At 49.1% G+C, this 746-nt stretch overlaps 1 protein-coding gene across 1 annotated transcript in view; it reads left to right on the top strand.

Moving 5' to 3' along the window:
• Positions 1–409: 409 nt before the first annotated feature.
• Positions 410–746, top strand: part of LOC106536021 (glutamate receptor ionotropic, delta-1) — a gene marked incomplete at its 5' end in the record, with an annotated part of 2,186 nt that continues 1,849 nt past the window's right edge. The window contains 1 exon segment of the mRNA XM_014033190.1: positions 410–548. Coding sequence (XP_013888644.1) covers positions 451–548 — 98 coding nt within the window.

The raw sequence follows: 746 nt of genomic DNA on the forward strand, positions 1-746 counted from the left end.
TTATCTATTCATTCATATCAGGTGTGTTGGAGCAGAGAAACAAGTAGAACATGCAGGACTGCGGCCCCCCAGGACCAGGACTGACCATGGGGGCTAAAAAGTAAAAAGAGCAAAAGGCTATTTAGAAGCTAAAAGTGGCTAAAATGAGCCAGTTTACTGAAGCAGCTTTCAAACAGACCCATGTTTTTGAAGGATTTAAAGATCTCAGAGATGATGACACGACGGTTTCTCAGCAGATGTATTTATTATGGTCTGGCAGGTTGCCTGGGAAACCTTTGAGTCCTGACGGTTTGTGATTAGCTGCCTCTCTGCTGGCTGTGATCAAACACTGCTTCCTGCTGGACGCAGGCGATCAGAGACGGGTTGCGGGTCTGATGCCCGCTCCAGGTGTAACGGTGTGTTTCTGCAGGAGGGGACGGCCTGGTGGGCTCCGTGGCCCTGAGGATCGTCATGGGCAGCTGGTGGCTCTTCACGCTCATCGTGTGCTCGTCCTACACCGCCAACCTGGCGGCGTACCTCACCGTGTCGCGCATGGATCACGCCATACGGTGAGTTCCACACATATTACACTTTATTTACTTTTATTCAAGCAGGTAGTCTCACTGAGACGTGACACAAACAAATCAGCGACACAAAGATGATAAAACATCGTGTTGACATTGTTATGGACTAATTATCTTTCTGTGTCACCTGTTCAGTGTTAATCTGTGTTGGCCCAGAAAACAGGACTCTGCAACGGACTGACC

This window comes from Austrofundulus limnaeus, unplaced genomic scaffold (genome assembly GCF_001266775.1).
Source record: "Austrofundulus limnaeus strain Quisiro unplaced genomic scaffold, Austrofundulus_limnaeus-1.0 Scaffold1658, whole genome shotgun sequence".
Lineage (NCBI taxonomy): Eukaryota > Metazoa > Chordata > Actinopteri > Cyprinodontiformes > Rivulidae > Austrofundulus > Austrofundulus limnaeus.